At 39.0% G+C, this 18273-nt stretch overlaps 1 protein-coding gene across 5 annotated transcripts in view; it reads left to right on the top strand.

Moving 5' to 3' along the window:
* The window catches only part of HESX1 (HESX homeobox 1), a 39429-nt gene extending 30578 nt beyond the window's left edge, over window positions 1-8851 (top strand). For 3 of the 5 annotated variants that reach the window (XM_084988726.1, XM_021069005.2, XM_021069004.2), the window contains exons 3-6: window positions 6648-6911; window positions 7418-7617; window positions 7899-8000; window positions 8099-8851. In XM_084988726.1, the coding sequence (XP_084844852.1) occupies window positions 6755-6911; window positions 7418-7617; window positions 7899-8000; window positions 8099-8197 (558 nt within the window). In that variant the 5' untranslated portion in view covers window positions 6648-6754 and the 3' untranslated portion in view covers window positions 8198-8851. Of the gene's footprint in view, window positions 1-6632; window positions 6912-7417; window positions 7618-7898; window positions 8001-8098 lie in introns of all 5 variants that reach the window. The other 2 variants (XM_084988725.1, XM_084988724.1) reach the window with 1 other exon arrangement.
* Window positions 8852-18273: the final 9422 nt, after the last annotated feature.

Here is an 18273-nt window from a genome sequence, read left to right as displayed (position 1 = left end):
GGAAAAAGAGAGGCCCAGTGTGGTTGGAACAATGAGCCTGGGAGATGGGAGATAAAATCAGGTAGGGGAGGGGGAGGGCAGATCATGGAGGACCCTAAAGGCCCCTAGAAAGACTGACTTTTGCTGAGAAAGGAACCCATTTTTTGAGCAGAGTTATGGCATGAACTGACTTGTTTTGTGTCTTTTTGTCTTTTCCAGGGCCGCACCCTTGGCATATGGAGGGTCCCAGGCTAGGGGTCCAATCAGAACTACAGCCGCCGGCCTATGCCACAGGCACAGCAATGCCAGATCTGAACCGTGTCTGCAGCCTACACCACAGCTCACGGCAATGCTGGATCCTTAACCCACTGAGCAAGGCCAGGGATCGAACCTGCAACCCCGTGGTTCCTAGTTGGATCTGCTAACCACTGAGCCACGACCAGGAACTCCAGGCGTGAGCTGATTTACTGTGTTGTTAGAGAAGCACAGGGGATCAAGGTTGGAAGCAGGAAGACTGCTTGAGATGCTCTTGTTGCCATCTTTCTTCTTGACCCTTTTTCCTCTCATGGGTCAGCTGCTATGTCTCCCAGTTTTTCTCTTGCCTTACTAGCTGTTTCCTTCTCCAGTTCCTTCTCCAGCACATCTTCCCCAATTTCCAAATGTTGAAATACCTTAGAGGTGGTTCTAAGATCCTTCTTGTATCTAGGTCTACTCACTAAGTCATCTCATGCAAACCTTTTATTTTATTTATTTTTTAAATTTTTTTAAAAAATTTTATGGCCACACCCACACCATATGAAGGTTCCTGGAGTAGGGTTTGAATCTGAGCCACAGCTGCAGCAATGTTAGATCCTTTAACCCACTGTGCCCAGCCAGGAATTGAACCCACGCTTCTACAGTGACCCAGGCCTCTGCATTCGGATTCTTAACTCATTGTGCCACAGTGGGAACTCCATATTTTTAAAATATTTTAAAAAACTTTTATTGGGTATAGTTGATTTACAGTGAGTGTTGTATTAGCTTCATGTTTACAGCAAAGTGAATCAATTATACATGTACATATATCCATTCTTTTTTTCCCCCATATAGTGTATTATAGAACATTGAGTAGAACTCCCTGTGCTATATATAGGTCCTTGTTAGTTCTATCTTTTTTTTTTTTCTTTTTTCTTTTTTGGCTGCCCCTGTGGCATATGGAACATCAAGAGCCAGTGATAAAATTCGAGCCAGAGCTTCGACCTATGCCGCAACTGTAGGAACACCAGATCATTAACCTACTGCACCTGGCGAGGGATTGAACTGGTGCCTCCGCAGAGGCAGGCTGGATCATTAACCCACTGTACCATAGCAGGAGTTCCTCTGTTTTATATGTAGAAATGTACATGTGCTAGTCCCATTCTCCCAATTTATCCCTTCCCCACCTAGTTTCCCATCTGGTAGCCTTAAATTTGATTTTGAAATCTGTAAGTTTGTTTCTGTTTTATAAGTTCTTTCTTATCATTTTATTCAATTCCACATGTAAGTGATCTACCTCTGGCTTTTAATGGTTTTAATATCTATGATTTGTGCTGGTGATGCACAAACTTAGAAATTCAGCTCTGAGCTCATACTTGTCAATCCAGGAGCTTGCTATCCAAACTGGAACTCTTCATTTCTCCTCAAACCTTTCCTCCACTAGTCCAGGCTTTCACACCCCAGTAACTGACATTATATTTTCTCAAGCCAAGAAACAGCCATCCTTAATGCCTCTCTTGCCCTCATTTTCACCAATCCATCAGCAAGATGTGTTTTTCTCTCCTTAAATGATCCATTTCCTCTACCATACTGTGTGTCACATAACCTCAGAAATGTCAACGGCCTAAGCAATGAATATTTATTTTTCTTACAAAACTGCAGGTAGATTGGTCTTTGGGTGAGTTTGCCTGGGTGTAGCCTACTTGATTGCAGGCCACAGGATGTCTACTCTATGTGTGTTCATTCTGGGGCTCAGGCTGAGGGGCAGCAGCTACTTCAGGGATGACCACATGGTGATGTCAGAAGCTCAGAAGGGCAAATCAGGCAGGCTGGCACATTTCAAGCTTTTGCTTCCATCACTTCTGATTGGCTGAAGCAAGTAACATAGACAAACCCAAACCTAAGGGGTGGGAGGTATATCATATCCACTATGATGCACAGCATAGGGGTGGCTATATAATATATTATGGGGAATGGGACTAGTTATTCAATTACTCAGTCTCCCACAGCCTGCTGAAGAATTGTACCTCTCTCCAAATCCACTATTAGCCATCATCTGTTGCCCCTAGACAGTTAGCTGTTTTCACCATACCTAGAATAGTGCCTCACACATGGTATATTCTCAGTAAAAATGTATTGAATAGACAACACCTAACTGATCTCCCTCGTTATACTCATCCCTTTTCAGTCTCTTTCCACATAGCAGTCAGAGTGGGGTTTTTAAGACATAAATCCTATCAGAGATTAAAAAAAAAAAAAGTATATTTGGAAGTTCCCCTGTAGTGAAACGGGTTAAGGATTTGTCAGTGTCACTGCTGTGGCACAGGTTCAGTCCCTGGCCCTGGAACTTCCACATGCCACAGATGTAGCCCCCAAAAAAAAGAAAGAAGAAAAGAAATATATTTGGTCTTTATTTCCAGACACACAGCTATGAAATTCTTAGAATTTCCTGAGTGAGGTGAGTGATAGGAGCATCTTTTATTCTAATGACACAAGTCTTGGTGGGCTTCTAGATAACTTCAAGATGGGGGCTGGTCACTAGAAAGACCAACCTTAGATCAGAGGCTTTTAACTCTCAGCCCCACCTCCCAGCCTCAGGGGAAGGGAGAAAGGCTGGAAATTGAGGTGAGTCACCAATAGCCAATGATTTAATCAGTGGTGCCTATATAATGAAACCTCCATAAAAACCCTTAAAGGACAGGATTCGGAGAGCTTCCAGGCTGAAAAAAAACATTGAAGTGCTGAGAGGATGCTGTGCCCAGAGAGCATGGAAGCTCTGTGCGCCTTCCCATACACCTTGCGCTATGCCTCTCTTATATTTGACTGTTCCTCAGTTGTATCCTTTGCAATAAACCAGTAAATGTAAGCAATGCTCCTTCCTGAGTTCTGTGAACCATTCTAGCAAATTATTGAACCTGAGAAGGGAGTCTTGGGAACTCCAGATTTACAGCTGGTTGGTCAGAAGTGCAGGTGGCAACCTGGGGCTTGCAACTGGTATCTAAAGCAGGGGTAGTCTGGTGAGTCTGAGCCCTTAACCTTGAGGGTCTGCACTAACTTCAGGTAGTTTGTGTCAGAATTGAACTGTCGGTGTCAGCAGAGAATTGGAGAATTGCTTGGTATGAAAAACCGACAGACATTTGGTGTCACAAGCGTTGTGAGTAGGGACAGCTCAGACCGTCTTATTAGTCCCAGTTTAAAACCCTACCCTGGCTTCTCTTTGCCCTTGAACTCCTTACCATGGTCTTTATAAAGGCATCCATTATCCAGCCAGGTTGGGCTCTCCAAACAATAGCGTCTGGTACCACTCACTTCTTTCTGGCTAACTGCCCTTTTCTTCTTCAAATATTCTAATGCTTTTCAGCTGCAAGACCTTTATACTTGCTGTTCCCTCTTATTGGAATGCTTTTTCTTTCTTTTTTTTTTTTTTTCTTTCCTTTCTCTTTTTTGTTATGGGCGCGGGGCTCGTGTGCAGTGGCTTGATGTGGGATCTCAGTCCCCAGACCAGGGATTGAACCTGGGCTGCAGTGGTGAAAGCACCACAGCTTAACCACTAGACCACCAGGGAACTCCCTGCAGTGCTTTTTCTGAAGATCTTGGCATCCTAGCTTTATCTCATCCTCAGCTTCAGTTAGAATGTCACCTCCTTAGAAAGGCCTCCCTGACCATCAGTACTTTAGGACCCTCTTCCACTCCACCTCCACCCCTGTTATGTTTTATCACCATCACCAAGTTTACTCCTTTCAATATGTTTGTCACTCTCTGAAATGACCTTGTTTTGTTCATTACTAATCTCTAGCACCTAGAATGGTGTCTAAGACTGTTAAGTGATCTATAAAAATTTGTTGAATGAATATATGAGAAAACATTTCCTCCACATTGTTTTTGACTGCACCCCACGGCATGCGGAAGTTCCCAGGCCAGGGATCGAACCCACACAGTTGTGACTTGCGCCACAGCTGTGGCAATGATGGGTCCTTAACCCCTTGTGCTGTACATGAGCTTGGATTTCCTCCACATTTTTCAAGAAATTCTTTGCTATCTTTTATTTTCATCTACTCATCCATATATAAAATGGTATTATGTAAGTTCAGATAAAATCAGCTCAGGAGGAGTTCCCTGGTAGCCTAACAGGTTATGGATCCAGTCTTGTCACTGCTGTAGCTCAGGTCAGTGCTGTAGCATGGGTTTGATTGCTGGGAACTTTGCATGCTGTAGCAAAAAAAAAAAATCAACTCAGGAGAAATAAAAATATTGTAATGTCCATTTTGATAAAGAAACTGGAGGACTCTAACATATGGCACAAATGAACCTTTCCACAGAAAAGAAACTCATGGACATGGAAAACAGACTTGTGGTTGCCAAGGGGGAGGGGGAGGGAGTGGGATGGATTGGGAGCTTGGGGTTCATGGATGCAAACTATTGCCTTTGGAATGGATTAGCAATGAGATCCTGCTGTGTGGCACTGAGAACTATATCTAGTCACTTATAATGGAGCATGATAATCTGAGAAAAAAGAATGTATACATGTATGTGTAACTGGGTCCTTGCTGTACAGTAGAAAATTAACAGAACACTGTAAACCAGCTATAATGGGAAAAAATGAAAATCATTATAAAATTTAAAAAAATAAAGAAAAGGAAATTTGGGACTGGCATTGCTTCAGCATGTGTTGTAGTATCCTTGCAACGTGGGCCTCTAGGGCACTCACTCATCTGTGGGTTTGAAAGTCTCAGTGAGGCCTCCTTCCAGGTCTCTTTACTTTCCTGGCTCACCTTTTTCCTTTAACCATTCTCATCACTGGTTAATGTACAAGATAATTTACTTACGTACAATTATTGTTTGTTGCCTGTCTCCCCACCCCCACCCCCAATGACATTGTGAGCTTTGTGGGCTCATGAAGGCAAGGATTCTATTTTGTTTTTTCTGGTACTAAGTAGATGTTCAACAAGTTGTGGAGTGAAGGATGAATGAATGCATGTTTCAGAGGAGAGAAAGGAATCTGGAAGATCCTGCATCACTTTCTCAAAGCTTTCCCAGAGTAAGGTCACCCCCACCATTGCACAGTCTACCACCCAAGACACTGTAGGCAAAACCTCTATGAGGTATAAATATTTACTAGTTTATTTATCCTCAGAATGGCTTTACTTGTATATTTATAAATCTACTTGTGTGCCTGTTGACATTCTGTATGTGAATCCTTTGTTCACTTTAGAGCTCTCCTAAGGAAGAATTTAGCTTAGTATTTATGATGTCATGCTAGGAAGTAACATCATGATAACAGTCAAATCTAATGACATTGAGCTCCATCCAGAGGCTATATCCTTTGAGTACAGACCACTTTTCCTCTTCCCACAAAAAGTGCCCAATAGTTGTTTAAATGCTGTATACAGCTGAGCACTTAAATTTATCAGCAAGAAGGTAGTGGAAGAAGAATACAAGAACTAAGTGTCACAACTTTTGTGGAAAGAGGCCACTTCAAAAATCTTCCCAATTAGCAGCTGTGTTTCTCTCTTAATTTCACACTTTCTTAGGATGATGAAATTAAAATATTCCCTTCTGGGTTATTTTTCACAAACTTTATTTTTCTCATGATACCCATCCTCATCCCTCAAAAAATGAACAGGGAAATTTTTCTTTAAGAGATATGGTAAAGTATGTTTTTTTTCTTTGAAGCAAGTAAGATGGGAGAGATTCTTCATCTAGTTTGAGTAGTCATGCTTTCAAGTTACTTGGAGGTGGTCACATATGAATCTTCGTATAAACTTGTATTCTCTCTCATTTAAAAGAAAAGATGAAAGAAGAGAATTAGTTCATTAATTATTTAAAATACTTGGTGCAACTGTTCCTTATGAATTAATCCAGGCACTTGGAAGACAATTATACTCAGTGTTAATAACTCTGCCAACCTTTTCCAGTGTGCTGCACTCCAAATACTATTGTGTTTCCATTGACAACATTCACTATTACATATGCATATGAAAAGAGGTATTTTCATCGGAACTGCCGTAATAGCATTAAGAGATTATTATTTTTTCCAATTTCTTTGGAAGAAAATACACTTAAATTAGATTATTTATAACTTGACTGCTCTCCTATCGTGCCTGTACATTTAGGGAACTGGAATCCATGAAAGTATAAACTTCAGAATGAAAAAGCATGATTTTATACATTAATGATTTCAAATAAAAGAGGAGTGCTAGTGTGTGCATCACTTCCTTCGAGAAAGTTAAGTCTGTGCTCTGCTTAGGAGAGATAACACTTTTTGTCCCTGTAGGTGGCCCCCCTGGTGTAGCCATTAGTTGCTAATTACTTGCAAACAAATAAACAATTAACTCCTGGAGCTGCTGGCTAGGCCAGTGTTCATTGACATGCTAAAACTTTCTAAGACAGGATTTTAATTAGTGACGTTCTAAATCCAGCCCCCTTGTCGGCAGAGCCTTAAGGTGAACTGCAGGAAGGCCCAGCCCTGTACACGTGGGGCAGAGCCAGCCCAGGAGGTGCCGAGAGGCCAGAGCTGTAGCTCTCTGCAGCCCACGCGGGGATGTCTCCCAGCCTTCAGGAAGGTGCTCGGCTTGCCGAAAGCAAACCCTCACCCTGCTCCTTTTCGATTGAGAGCATCTTAGGACTGGACCAGAAGAAAGACTGTGTTCCATCAACGAAACCCCACAGGCCCTGGGCAGATACCTGCAGCTCTTCAGGTATGCCACAACTTAATGTCTTAGATTATTTATTAATTTGTTTGCAGTGTTTAAATTGGCCTTTAAAAATACTACACAGACAAACTGCAGTTTCATCCAATTACATAACTGAAGTGTCTTGTACTTCTGATGCCTCCAGCTGAGTCCTATGGGAAATACAAATATCAGCTTTAGATGCAAGTGGGTATGAAGTTCACCCACAGGAAATGCTAAGAACCTTAATTTACTTCAGAAGCTATCTAGGTTTATTTGCCATATCAGATATTCAACATCTCTTTTCATTGAAAAATGACATTCAGAGGCCAAAATGTGTCCTCTATCAGCAAGGCAGGGCATTCATTTTTGTTTGCTTTTTGTGTTTTGGTTGATGAAAGGTCAATTCTCCTGTAAAGCACAGAAGAGCTCTACTAGGAAAATTAAAGACAAGTTCCTAAAATTACTTCGTATAGAACTTTGTGGAATATAGAATTGGACATCTAAGATGGGATTTATTTTTCTGTTTTTAGGGAAAGATGTTAACTTTTGTCTACACGTCCCGAGTCTTCCTGATGGAATCTCATTACCTTGTAATGTGGATCACTCAGTGCCAGAAGAAGGAGTTTTGAAATGTGAAAATTACTTTTCAGCCTCAGAAAGACTTTCTTTGAAAAGAGAATTGAGTTGGTATAGAGGCCGAAGACCCAGAACTGCTTTTACGCAAAACCAGGTAGGAAGTTTTTCAGCCAATAATCATAATACAAAGACTTTAAGTGACACCCTGTTGGGCAAAAGCCCATTCACTTTGGGATCTCAGTTTAGAAGACTTCTTAATGAAACAATAGAGTCTCTCTCTCTTTTTAACAGTTTCTGGATAGTACTTTTTTTAAAAAAAAAAAAGCATGCAGATTAATTACCTAAATTTTAAATGCAGTTATTTTGCTGTACAAATTAAAGTCTACTGGACATACCAAATATCAACATTTTAAATAACTCTTTCCTTATTCTTAGATTGAAATGTTGGAAAATGTCTTTAGAGTAAACTGCTATCCTGGCATTGATATCAGAGAAGACTTAGCCCGAAAATTGAATCTAGAAGAGGATAGAATCCAGGTAATTTTCAAATATAGTTGTTAATTGTGGTGGTTAAAATATTAAGAATTTTAAAAAATGACATTTCTAAGATCTATTTTATTTTTCCTCAATTTTAGATATGGTTCCAAAATCGGCGTGCAAAGCTGAAAAGATCCCATCGAGAATCACAATTTCTAATGGCAAAAAAAAGTTTCAACACTGATCTCCTGGAATAGATAGAAAACTAAACATTTGAAATTATCTTCTAATTGCAGAATGTGAAGAATCAATGGAAATATCCAGTGTTAAAAATGTGATGTTTTCTTTTCTGTTTAATCTGAATAATGTCATTTTTTTCAGAAAATATATTGTAAATAATTACTATTATTATAACATGGTACCTGTTATACTTGGGCACTTTTAGTTACAATAAAGGCCTTTCCTGTATATTTTAATAAACATTTTCAGAAAAAGCCAGCTATTTTTTGTAAGCAAATTTAATCTAATAGATTAGTTTACTAAAATCAGTACATTCATGACTAACTGACCCCACAGGCTGGATTCCATTTATAAAGTAATTCAAGTCAAATAATCTGAAGAATGGCACAAAGATGTACATTTTGAAAACATGATTATACTTAAATATAGTACGGAGTAGGATTTATTAATTAATCTTTTGTTTTTCTTCATTTCTGGCAGAAAGCAGTGAGAATTTTTCACTGCATATCAATACAAACCCTTATAGCATTCTATTTTCAAGTTTTAGTGTTTTTTCAAAAAGCAAAGTTATACCAGAGTAGATGATATAAAATCATCTGTTGTCATATTCATACTATTAGTAACTACAGTGCACAAAAGAATTGAGATGCAAATAAATGCAAATTTTAAAATACTTATCTTGTTCATTTAATGTTGTGTTTTACTTTCATTCCTCAAAGTGAGAATAATCATCTGGTTTCTATCTATTTCCAGTTTAGTGATTTCCAATCAACTATATATTTTCTGGAGTTTCAGTTGTGGCTCAGCAGTAAAGAACCCAGCTAGTATCCATGAGGACACGGGTTTGCTCTCTGGTCCCACTCAGTGGGTTAAGGATCCAGTGTTGCCCTGAGCTATGGTGTAGGTTGAAGATGCAGTTCAGATCCAGTGTGGCTGTGGTACAGGTCAGCAGCTGTAGCTCCAATTCCACTCTTAATCTGGGAACTTCCATGTGCCCTAAAAAGCAAAAACAAAAAACAAAAAAAAAAACAAAAAAAAACAACCAAACAAAAAACCCCCTGTATTTTGTTATAAGTACTATGTTGACTGAGTAGGTAGGATAAATGTCCTGCTTTATGTGTATGTTCTGATGTTGTCACTGGAAATAATTAGGGCACTTTCTGGGAGAAAAACTATTTTGCCTTTGCCATTGTATATGTCAGTTAAAGGTGAAGATAGGATAAGATGCCTCACAGGAGAATCATACCATTAGAAATCTGAGTATTTGTTTTCCAGTTAATTAATGGAAAGCCAGAATGGGTGTTCATTTTGTTATGAGCTGGAGGATGCTGACTTTGTTTCCTGAAAGCTGCACTTCATCTTTGCCCATTTGGATTGAATTCTCCCTTGCTTCTGTTTTCTTTCCTTCCAATTCCTCTGCCATTCTCTTCTCTCCCAGTAGTGACTGGAGTAGAAGGTTCTTGTTGAATTCTTGAATCTGCATTATATATATTTCTTTTCTTTAATTTTGTTTGAGAAAGACTAGGGGAATTTGCATCTTATTGCTGAGGAAAAGTTGCACAACTCAGATTTTAGAGCTTTTTAAAAATCATTTACTGAGAACACATTTGGAGTAGAGGGCTCTGTGTCCCAACAACTGGTCAGCAATAAACTGTGCTTATCCCATTCCATTATTGCTGAGATGGACAAGAAGGGCAGCAGGAAAGCAATTCAAAGACCGGAGGCATTAAATGTTTTCCAAGGAAGTCTCTACTCTCGGACTGGGCCACTTTTTCTAATGTAAAGAGCTGCTTTCATTAATATAAAATTTGAAGCCCTATTTATGAAATATATTTATCACACTTTATCCACCAGGAGCTTTCCTTGCTCTTCATTAGATCCCTGTGAAATTATATTAAGTTGGAAGACTAGAAGTCACCAGGAGTGGCTTGGAGGGGAGAGAGTCATGTGAAGGGTAAGCTTTTCAAATAGCCATTTATTTTAGTCCCAAAGGTCATATTTACAAATTGTAAACAATTTAAGCAGTATAGTAGTAGATAAAACCTCCCTCAAATCTTATCCTTCACAAATAACCACCATTAAGCATTTTTATAGATTTTTTTTTGTGTATAAGAGCATGTTTATATATATACATATATACACACACATATATAGTTATTGTTTTTGCTGTTACCTTTTAAAATGTCATCACACTTACAGTCTGAGCGTCTTTCCAACATCTTGAAGATTCAGACATGTAGCTCTGTCTCCTTCTTAATGTTTACTTAGTTTAACAAGTCCTGTGTATAACTGCTTCACAAAATTAATACTTAAGTATTTTTGAACCAGTGCTTTTCATAAACTGAGATTTCTTTTCAAAGAGTATCCATAGTTTCTCTAGAATTTGTCTAAAATTAAAATTAACCCCCAAATAAGAGAAGTGTGAGGATTCTGTATAAAATTGTGGACTTTAGAAAAAACAACATCACAAACATTGACTGACAACTAGTAATACACTTAAACTATTTTTTAATTATAAAAACTGGTCATATTTATAAAAGATCTGGTGAGGAAAGAAACATAGTAACTCTAGAATATCATTATCTCAGAATTTTCCAGTGACAATTTAGTATAACTAATTTATATACTTCTAAAATTCAATTTTGTATATAATTGAAATAAATTGTATTTATAACCAAAGTTATGTATTTATAACTAAAATCATTTATAATAGAAATAATGCCATTTATAACTTAAACAAATAACATTTAGAAGTCAGAAAAAATTAAATATAGAATTCGTAATATTGAAGAAGTAACTGAAAATAATATGCATATCCTTTTATATTTTCAGATACTAAGAATATCATTAAATATGGTGAAGTGAGCTTAGATATATGAGAATATTCAAGAAGATAGTATTGAAGATCATTAGAGTATTTCCCCTAAAATCATTTCCAAAAGCCTAAAAGACAAAAGCTGATCTCGTTAAAGGAAATAATTTCAGTAACTTTTTAAAAAACAATTACAATTGCTAGTAACTGGAGAGAATATTGATATTCAGGGAAAAATTGGACTTTAACTTTGAGGAAAAATCAAGCAAGGTGAAAATGGAAATGAAAACCCAAGATAAAATTATCTTTCCCTCAAAACACGCAGGCTCTCTCTAATCCACAGCTTAACTCTGCTTCTGGTAATTCCAAGCCTTTGTCTCCATTAATGCCCAGGACAAGGTGAACAGTAGTAACAAATCAAACTAATGCAGTCAGGCTAATACCTGAAGCGTCTCTATTATCTGTTGACTGCCTAAATGAGGTTATTTGGTCTCCGGTAATGGTATTTGTCTCTTGTGAAGCCAGCCAGACAAAGCCCATCACTAAAGAGTGCTGGTAGAAACAATGGCTGTGTGTGCTGGTGGTCAACTTTTGAGTTAATCAGTGTTAATAGCCGCTTTCACCCCCTGCATCTTATCACACATTTATGTGAGTAGCATAAATCCCCCATTACCAAACCCAACACAGCATCAACCTGGGCCTTGTACTTATTTCTAATCCATTTGCTGTATGCTTATCCATTTACTTGATGTGGAACCCAAATCAAAGTATGAAAAGTAGTGACATGCTATATCTCCATTTCACTGAGCTCCATAAGATTAAAATCCCTTCCATATGCCTTTGGCTTAATTTCATACTCATTTTGACTCTTCTGTCTCCTGCTAGGGCACCAGCCCATAGCAGCAGAGCAGCCAGTACAGCTCTAGGTGGCTCCTACCACTCCACTTCCATTAGACTCATCTTTTCCATTTTCCTCTCCCCTATTTTCTTTTTGTTTGTTTGTTTGGTTTGTTTTTGCCATTGTCTTGGGCCGCTCCTGTGGCATATGGAGGTTCCCAGGCTAGGGGTCTAATCAGAGCTGTAGCCACCAGCCTACGCCAGAGCCATAGCGACGTGGGATCTGAGCTGCATCTGTGACTTACACCACAGCTCACAGCAATGCCGGATCCTTAACCCACTGAGCAAGGCCAGGGATTGAACCCGCAACCTCATGGTTCCTAGTCGGATTCGTTAACCACTGAGCCACGACGGGAACTCCGATCTCTCCTATTTTCTTATTCTCACTCTTTTCCTTTTTCCTTGCTAATGCCTTGGCAAGCTTGTTGGTATCAATAAGCCTTACTGAGTCCAAAAAATGAACTTTCAGCCTAAAGTTCATTGGATCTTACTTTCAGTCTAATGAAGAGTTACCAACATTAGGAACTTAATGTTTGTTCTCTTCCTCCAGGCCTCCATGGATAGCCTAGAGAGTGATCTCCTTTATTTAGCATTTTATGATAGTGTGATTTCAGTGACATAAGTGATACCATAATTTGTGTTGTATTTACCACATCATGAGCTTGCAAAAACCATGTACCTATTGCAACTGCTCTTGGTCAAGAAACTGCATAACAATTTGTCGTTTTTATAAAGCCCAACCCCTTTGATGGTTATTTATGGATTTGTGCTATGCCACCAGCACTGTTCTTCCTTGATCTCTCTAGTTCAATCAAGTCAGTCAGTCAAAACATAACCATTGGTGGGGTTCCTGCTGTGGCGCAACCAGATCAACAGTATCTCTGCAGCAGCAGGATGCAGGTTTGATACCTAGTGAGTTAAGGATCCAGTGTTGCCACAGCTGTGGTGTAGGTTGCAGCTCTGGCTCAGATTCGATCCCTGGCCCAGAAATTCCATACACCTTGGAGGGACCAAAAAGCAAAACAACAACAACAACAGCAAAAAACATACTCATTGGAGGCAGCCTAGCCATGTAGACAAGAAATTGGGCTATAGTCTGGTCACCTTGGTTTAAACCCCAGTAGCTCTTTGACTTTGGGCCAGTTACTTGATGCCTTTAAGCCTCAGTTTCCTCATCTACAAAATGGGGATAATAATGGAACCTAGTTCTTAGAATCCTTCAAGGAATTAAGTGAGATAATAGATAAGACTTAGTTTAATGCCTGGCACATGTAAAATACTCAGTAAATATTAGCTTTTGTTATAATGTGTAATAGATAATGAGCTAGGGAATATAGAAGAAGTAAACTATCTAGTGTTTTCATGTCTGGAACAATGTATGGTGCATAATAGGTTCTCAATAGTCATAGAACAAGTGAAAACAGTTCTTGGTCTGTAGGAACTTAGCATATGGTAGAGAGATAAGACTCCCTAACAGTTATTTAACAGGAAATTATTCAGTGTCTGCCATGAGCCAGTCACTGTGTGAAGCTCTAGGGATGGAGTGGTGAACAAGTCAAACAAGATCTCTGCTGTTTGGGGACTGACAGTACCCAGCAGTCATGGAAAACTGTTGGTGCATCATGGATGGTGAGCGAATGAATGAATGAACGAAACAGAAAATAACACATGGAAGTATAAAATTAAGGACTAAATTAATGTGTGTAGATGATTAGGACTACTGTAGGTTATAGGAGGGGAGGGAGCAAAGGGATGTGTAAAGATCACATCTCAGCTTGTTCCCTCTGTTTGCAAGGATGCATCTGGGAAGAGGCTAAGGCTTAATGTGGGAAGGAGCTGGGTATTGATGAAAGGAAGGTGAGGAAACAAAATGTGAAAAGGCTTGAAAGCTGAACAGCAAGAACAGTGGCCTTCTTAGGGTGGCAGGTGCTTATCGGCAGGGCCAATTTCATGGGCATGCAATTCATGCGGTTACACAGGGCCCTATGCTCCGAAGTGCCTTGCATTTGGTTTAATGCTCTGCTCTTACCATTTTGAAATTCTTGGCCTTCTCTTGTGGTACAGTAGGTTAAGGATCTGGCATTGTCACTGCAGTGATTTGGGTCACTGCTGTTGTGTGGGTTTGATCCCTGGCCCACGAACTTCTACATGCTGCAGGCATAGCCAGAAAAAAAAAAAAAAAAATTCTTAACAATTTTTGACCAAGAGTTCCCACATTTTCATTTTGCACTGAGCCCTCCAAATTATGTAGCCAGTCCTGCCTGTGGGGGGGGTACATACAGAAGAAGGCCAAAGAAGTAAAATTTGGTATGGTGGTAATCGGTGAGCCACGTTTAGTTATTGAACTAGGGTTGCAGCATGGCTCAGGAAGGCAGAAATGGATGCAGGGAGAAGAAAGGGTGGATTGAGGGGATCAACCTATCTGCAGTGGCAGTGTATGATTTTGAAGTTATTGATGGCCTGGGTGAGGGTGAGGGCAGTGAAGATGAAAAGAAAGAGGGAGGTTTTAGAGAGAGAGAAGGGAAATTTGGCAGGTTTTGGAAACCAAGTGTGTGGGGAAAGGAGAGGAGAGTGAGTTAAAAGTGCCTCGAGCTTTGGGACATTTGAAGATCACTAAATACAAAGGAACTGGATCATGTTTAGCTCTGCAACATACACACTTAGGCAGGGGACTTTACTTACCTACTTTTACTTCTTTTACATCCGATGTTATCATGAGAAATTTTTTTTCTTAGCAATTTGCAAAGTAATCCCTGCAAATAATAATTTTGCAGGTAATAATCATCCTTACAAGTAATAACAATAACTCTGCCAACAAAATTTTCTCATGATCTGTACTTCTTTGATTGCTACATGGTTTTCCCACTGTGGTCTAGCTCTCCAGGGGGGGTTCCAAAGCTTTAAAACTTTTATGAATCATTCTTACTAGGAGATGTACAATAGAGAAAAATGTTAGAACTATTTTAACAAAAAAATTTCTGTAATTGCCAAGAGAGGAACATACCCTAAGTAGCTGCTACCCTTTAAGGCTGAGCTCCAAATCGAGACTCATGAAGCAGACCTGAACCCAACCTGCAGTCTGGAACCAAGCCTGACCAAATCTGCCTACATTCTCCCCAGCCCCAGACCTGGGAGAGAGTTTTCAACCACTGAGTTTGAGGACTTATAAAAACAGCATTGCTATAGTAATTCAGAGTCTTATAGCTTTTCTTGTTGGTTTGTAACAACTCTTTATATAGTAAATATTTGATTGCCATATTTTGACTCATAATTTCTTAACATTTACTTTGTAATTTTTTTATTTTTACAGATAGCAATTTAAATTTTTTAGGCAAATCTCTGTCTTTTCCTTTAGGATTTTTTCCATTGCTTTATCTGACACCTTCCCATCCCTGTGATCACCTCTATGTTCCTCTCATTTATTGATAGGTTATTTCTTTGATTTATATAGATCTCTAATACATTTTTTAGTCCACATCATATCTTTTTGCATAATGAATAGAATTAATAGAACAGGCCACCTCACCAAAGTCATAAAGGCAAAAGATGATGATACTAATAATATAAATAATAATTAATACCACCATTTATTAGGTGTCCATTATGAACAAAGAGATATGGTATTTTACACCAATTATCTCATATAATGTTCATAACAGCTCTGTAAGGTGGATATAGTCAACCTGCTTTAAAAATAAAGAAACCTAGATGTTCCCACTGTGGTACAGTGAGTTAAGAATCTGACTGCAGCAGCTTGGGTCACTGGGAAGGTATATGTTCTATCCCGAGCCTGACACAGTGGGTTAAAGGATCTGGTGTCGCCACAGCTGTGGCTCAGATTCAATCCCTGGCCCTGGAATTTCCATATGCTGCAGGTACAGACATAAAAAGAGAAGAAAGAAAGAAAGAAACCTAACCCAGATATCTTTATTATGATGATTTGTTATCCCCATTTTATTTATTTATTGCCTGTGCCCACAGCATGTGGAAGTTGCCAGGCCAGGGATTGAACCTGTGCCACAGCAGCAACCCAAGCTGCTGCAGAGACAATGCCAGGTCCTTAACCCACTGCACCGCAAGAGAACTCCTTTCTCCCCATTTTAAATATGAGTAAACTGAGGGTTACAGAAAGACTAAACAACTTGTCAGGGCCACTCAGCTAGGAACTGGCTCAGCCAGGATTCAGGCAGGGAAATTTCTGTCCAACTCCACCATTGCTTCTTCCCACTAAGCCTTCCAGAGGACATAGTCACCATCTCAGATGGCAATAACTAGAAAAATGTACTGAAATTTTATTTTATTCCTTTCTTTTTTTGAGAGAGGGATAAGAAATATGAGCATTTGTTAGCTAAAGTAATCAACATTGCTTCATTTTCAAGAATCCCTTAGAAATAATACCTTCTGCAAATAAAAGTGCTATTTTGGATAGAGAATATATACATCTTTGTGTACATAACTATTAAACCTTACAGTTAAAATTTAACTAAATCCCTAGCCTAGGAATATCCATATGCTGGGGGTGTGGCTCTAAAAAGACAAAAGACAAAAAAAAAAATTTAACCAAATCACTAGATTTAAGTCCTTTTCCCCTAAAATAGCCATCAGAAATTTGTAGAAGCAATCCAGATGTACTCATTCATCTAGAAGATGCCAGTATTCCACTTACAAAAACCATGCTAATAGACTTCTGAAACATAGAATATTGGACTTCCCTGGTAGCTCAGCAGGTTAAATACCAAGCATTTTCACTCCTGTGACATGAGTTCAATCCTTGGCCCAGGAACTTGCACATGCCACAGCTGCAGCAAAAAAAACCTAAAGCAAAATAATAACAATAATAATAATAAAATAGGTGGAGTTCCCATTGTAGCTTAGCAGTGGCGAACCCAACCAGTATCCATGAGGATGTGGGTTCGATCCCTGGCCTTGCTCAGTGGGTTAAGGATCTGGTATTGCAGTAAGCTATGATGTAGGTGGTAGACATGGCTCAGATGCTGCATTGCTGTGACTGTGGCATAGGCCAGCAGCTGCAGCTCTGATTCAACCCCTAGCCTGGGAACTTCCATATACTGTGGGTGTGGCCCTAAAAAGACAAAAAAAAAAAAAAAAAAAGAATGTTGAGGGAGTTCCCACTGTGGTGCAGCAGGCTCTGGCATTTTCTCTGCAGCAGCATAAATTCAATCCCCAACCTGACGCAGTTGGGTTAAGGATCTGGCATGCTATAGCTGTGGTGTAGGTTGCAGCTGTGGCTCAGATTTGATCCCTGACCTGGGAACTTCCATATGCCACAGGTGAGGACCTAAAAAAAGAAGGAAAATAATAAAAGCAAGTTACAGAATATGCATATTATAGTATCATTTCTATAAAAACAAAAGGAAACTGAAAGAATTCTGAGTGTGTTTAAATGCAGGGACAAGGTGTGGAAAGATATATAATTGAAGCTATAACAAATGGTTACTATGGAGAGAACTTTAAGGGAAGGGCCAAGGAGGGGGGGTTACTTTTTATTCTTTTGTGTGGCTGTGTGTTGTAGGATAGGGATTAGGAATGAGGAATTGAAAGGGATTAGATTAAAAATTACTACCAGAAAGAAAAAATCTAGAAAATGCAAATCAGAACCACAATGAAATACCACTTCACACCCACAAAGATGGATATAATTTTTTTAAAGATAGATAATAGGAAGTATTAACAAGAATGTAGAGAAACAAAACTCTCAGGCATTGCTGGTGGAAAAGTAAAAAGGGGCTGCGACTTTGGATATCATTTGTCTATTTCTCAAAAAAGTTAAATATAGAGTTACCATATGATTCATCAGTTCTACTCCTTGGTATTTACTCAAGAAAAGTGAAAACATATGTCCACACATAAACTTATATATGAATGTTCTCAGAAACATTATTCATAATAGCTAAAAAAGTGGAAACCATCCAAATGACTATCAGTAGATGAATGGATAAACAAAATGTGGTAGAGCCATACAACGGACTGTTATTCAGCCATAGAAAGGAAATGAAGTATTGATAGATTCTATAACCTTGAAAACATTATCCTAAGTGAAAGAAACCAAACACCAAAGGGCACATATTGTATCATTCTATTTATATGAAATGTTCAGAATAGGTAAAACCACAGAGACAGAAAGTAGGATAGTAGTAGCTAGGAGCTGAGAAATGGGGATAGGGCATAACTGCTAATGAGTATGGGGGTTTTTTTGAGGGGTGATGAAAACCCTGTTCTGAAATTAGATGTGCTAATGATTGTATAATGTTGTGAATATACTAAAAAACCACTGAATGGTCACTCTTGAAGAATGAATCTTGTGTAAATTATCTCAAATTTAGAAAGAAAAGGGAGGGAGTTCCCCTGTGGCACAGTGGAAAT

This window comes from Sus scrofa, chromosome 13 (genome assembly GCF_054392235.1).
Source record: "Sus scrofa isolate SSC_HxYL_T2T_F1_AM1 chromosome 13, Sscrofa_HxYL_maternal_Yorkshire_Landrace_v2.0, whole genome shotgun sequence".
NCBI lineage: Eukaryota > Metazoa > Chordata > Mammalia > Artiodactyla > Suidae > Sus > Sus scrofa.
This window is presented reverse-complemented; position numbering and strand designations above follow the sequence as displayed.